The 2500-nt window shown below is 44.1% G+C and overlaps 1 protein-coding gene across 4 annotated transcripts in view; it reads right to left on the bottom strand.

The window, feature by feature from the left end:
• Nucleotides 1-2500, bottom strand: part of srgap3 (SLIT-ROBO Rho GTPase activating protein 3) — a 196403-nt gene that overhangs the window by 75028 nt on the left and 118875 nt on the right. For all 4 annotated transcript variants that reach the window (XM_063215336.1, XM_063215337.1, XM_063215338.1 and 1 more), the window contains exon 6: nt 2489-2500. This exon is cut by the window's right edge and continues 117 nt beyond it. In XM_063215336.1, the coding sequence (XP_063071406.1) occupies nt 2489-2500 (12 nt within the window). The remainder of the gene's footprint in view (nt 1-2488) is intronic.

The raw sequence follows: 2500 nt of genomic DNA, 5'->3' as shown, positions 1-2500 counted from the left end.
TATTTTGAGAGGAAGATAAAGGCAAGATAACCGCTGATCATAAAAAAAGACATTTTGGATGCATTAGTAACGCAGATCCTTATTAAAGGGACACTGTGTGAGATTTTTAGTTCTTTATTTCCAGAATTCATGCTGCCCATTCACTAATGTTACCTTTTTCATGAATACTTACCACCACCATCAAATTCTGAGTATTCATTATGACCGGAAAAATTGCACTTTTCATAGATGAAAAGGGGATCTTCTCCATGGTCCGCCATTTTGAATTTCCAAAAATAGCCATTTTTAGCTGCAAAAATGACTATACGTTGCAGTACCTTTTTTGACCATTTCCTGCACAGTGTCCCTTTAAACCTCTCCGCATTGTTGCTTTTACGCCATGATCCTTTGCATTTCCTTCTACATGATGCATGTTAATGTCTTCCCTCTGTAAGTCTGTTTGGATAATAGCATTTGCTAAATGTAAATTAATCTGAAAAAAAGCAAAGCAATCTAATGTAACCTAATCTAATCAATGCCGGCACTAATGTACGATATGAGATACGAGATGACTGCTTAAGGTGCTCTACCCCTTGCTGGCTGCTAAGAGCCAGGAGCAGAACACAGCAGTTAGGCCGTGATCACACTGGACGCGGCTTTCTGCTTACAATCAGTGTTGTTGCACGTCCAGCTGATTTTCCTGTAGTGATCATCACACCGAGCGCAGATCCGCTGCACAGCTTCGAATGCGGTGACCAGGCAACGAAACGGCTGCGCTGTCACTCGCAATGTAATCTATGGTGTTGTGTTATTTGAACGTTGTGAAAACATACACAAACATCTTTGTAAATGATGGATAGAAGACGAGCTCTCTTGCTCTCCTGAAGTTGGTTCATGAATCGGATATGAATGTCGATAACGGTGTCGTAATAGAACATCTGGATATCTGCAGGTGATGTGGAATGGATTTTCCGCCCAGCGCTGATATTCGACGCGGAATACGCTCATTTTCATTACGTAACAAACAATAGAACACATCCGCCTCCTACTGTAAAATCTGTGTCCAGTGTGATCGTGGCCATGGAGAGATAACAGAGAACAAAACAATCTAGATGTAGTAAGGAGTGGAGGAGTAAACTCCATGAGCAGCAGTGAAGTGGAGTTGAGGACGTCAGGTCATACCAGAGATTCTTTAAGTATATGCGCTTGTCTCCTCGTCCCGCTATGGCCCCTCCTCCGTGGAGAAAAACGATAAAGGTTTCCCAGCTGTCAGCCTAGCCACAACAAAGGGACTGTTTTTCATTCACCATCCCTAGCATTGAAATGAGAAAAAGACTCTACAATTGGTCTTTTGCAAGATATTGAAATATTCCCCCTCCCCCTTGTCAATGATGTCATCATGACGAGAAGCAAGTGGAGGAGGCGAGTGGAGGAGGCAAGGTCGCATATTAAGACGCACTCCAGGTCACACTCTTGGACACTTCCTGGAACAGATGGGAAAAGGAAGTGCTGGCTATAACCTCATTTCAATGAGGATTTAAAAAAAAGTTGCACAAACTAGTTCCTGAAATCAAAGTTTGAGGGGAATACACCTCAAATACGTCATACTGACTGAACCAAAAGCCTGACTTTGAGCTCACTTTGCAGCCTGCCTGCCTACCATACAGCAGTAGACACAGTTTGCAGGTTTGAGACAGGGTAACATCGGTCACACCTGACACAGAGGACATCTGTTATAGTACTACGGAGGTACTAGATTAATAAAATATTTGTTCCCCTCTTTCAGACAACTGATAAACCATGGTGAAACACGGCAGATATGACACAAATACGCAAAAAAACAACAGCCTGCAGGCTCAGCAAGGTGTAAGGAGAAGTTTACTCCACGAGTTCGAGTGAAGCAGGGGGGTCAGCTCACGCGGTGTCCTAGGAACAGATGGCCAGAGCAGAGCATTGCAGAGACTGGCTGCCTGGATATAACCTCGTTTCAACCCCACCATGCAGACTCCCCACTGACATTACAGAAAAAAAACAATTACATAAACACAGGCTGTGCTGTGTCCGCAAAGTGCACTCAGTCGCTACATACCAAGAGCACTGCATAAGGTGAGAGTTATGTTGCCATTGTTTTATTTTGTTTTATTTTGTTTATTTAATTTTTTTCAGATTTAGCCTCAGTATGACCTGTTTTGCATTACCATGGTTAATCCATCATGTTGGAGACGGTGGAGATTGAGAGGGAGAGAGAGAGAGTGTGTGTGTGTGTGTGTGTGTGTGTGTGTGTGTATGTGTGTGTGTGTGTGTGTGTGTGTGTGTGTGTGTGTGTGTGTGTGTGTGTGTGTGTGTGTGTGTGTGTGTGTGTGTGTGTGTGTGTGTGTGTGTGTGTGTGTGTGTGTGTTTGTGTGTGCGTGCGTGTGCGTGTGCGTGTGCGTGTGCATGTTCGTGTGCGTGTGCGTGTGCGTGTGTGCATTGTGCATTTGTGTGTGTGCCTGCAGGTGTGTGTACTCACGTCGATCATGTC

This window comes from Engraulis encrasicolus, chromosome 14, assembly GCF_034702125.1.
Source record: "Engraulis encrasicolus isolate BLACKSEA-1 chromosome 14, IST_EnEncr_1.0, whole genome shotgun sequence".
NCBI classification, from domain to species: domain Eukaryota; kingdom Metazoa; phylum Chordata; class Actinopteri; order Clupeiformes; family Engraulidae; genus Engraulis; species Engraulis encrasicolus.
This window is presented reverse-complemented; position numbering and strand designations above follow the sequence as displayed.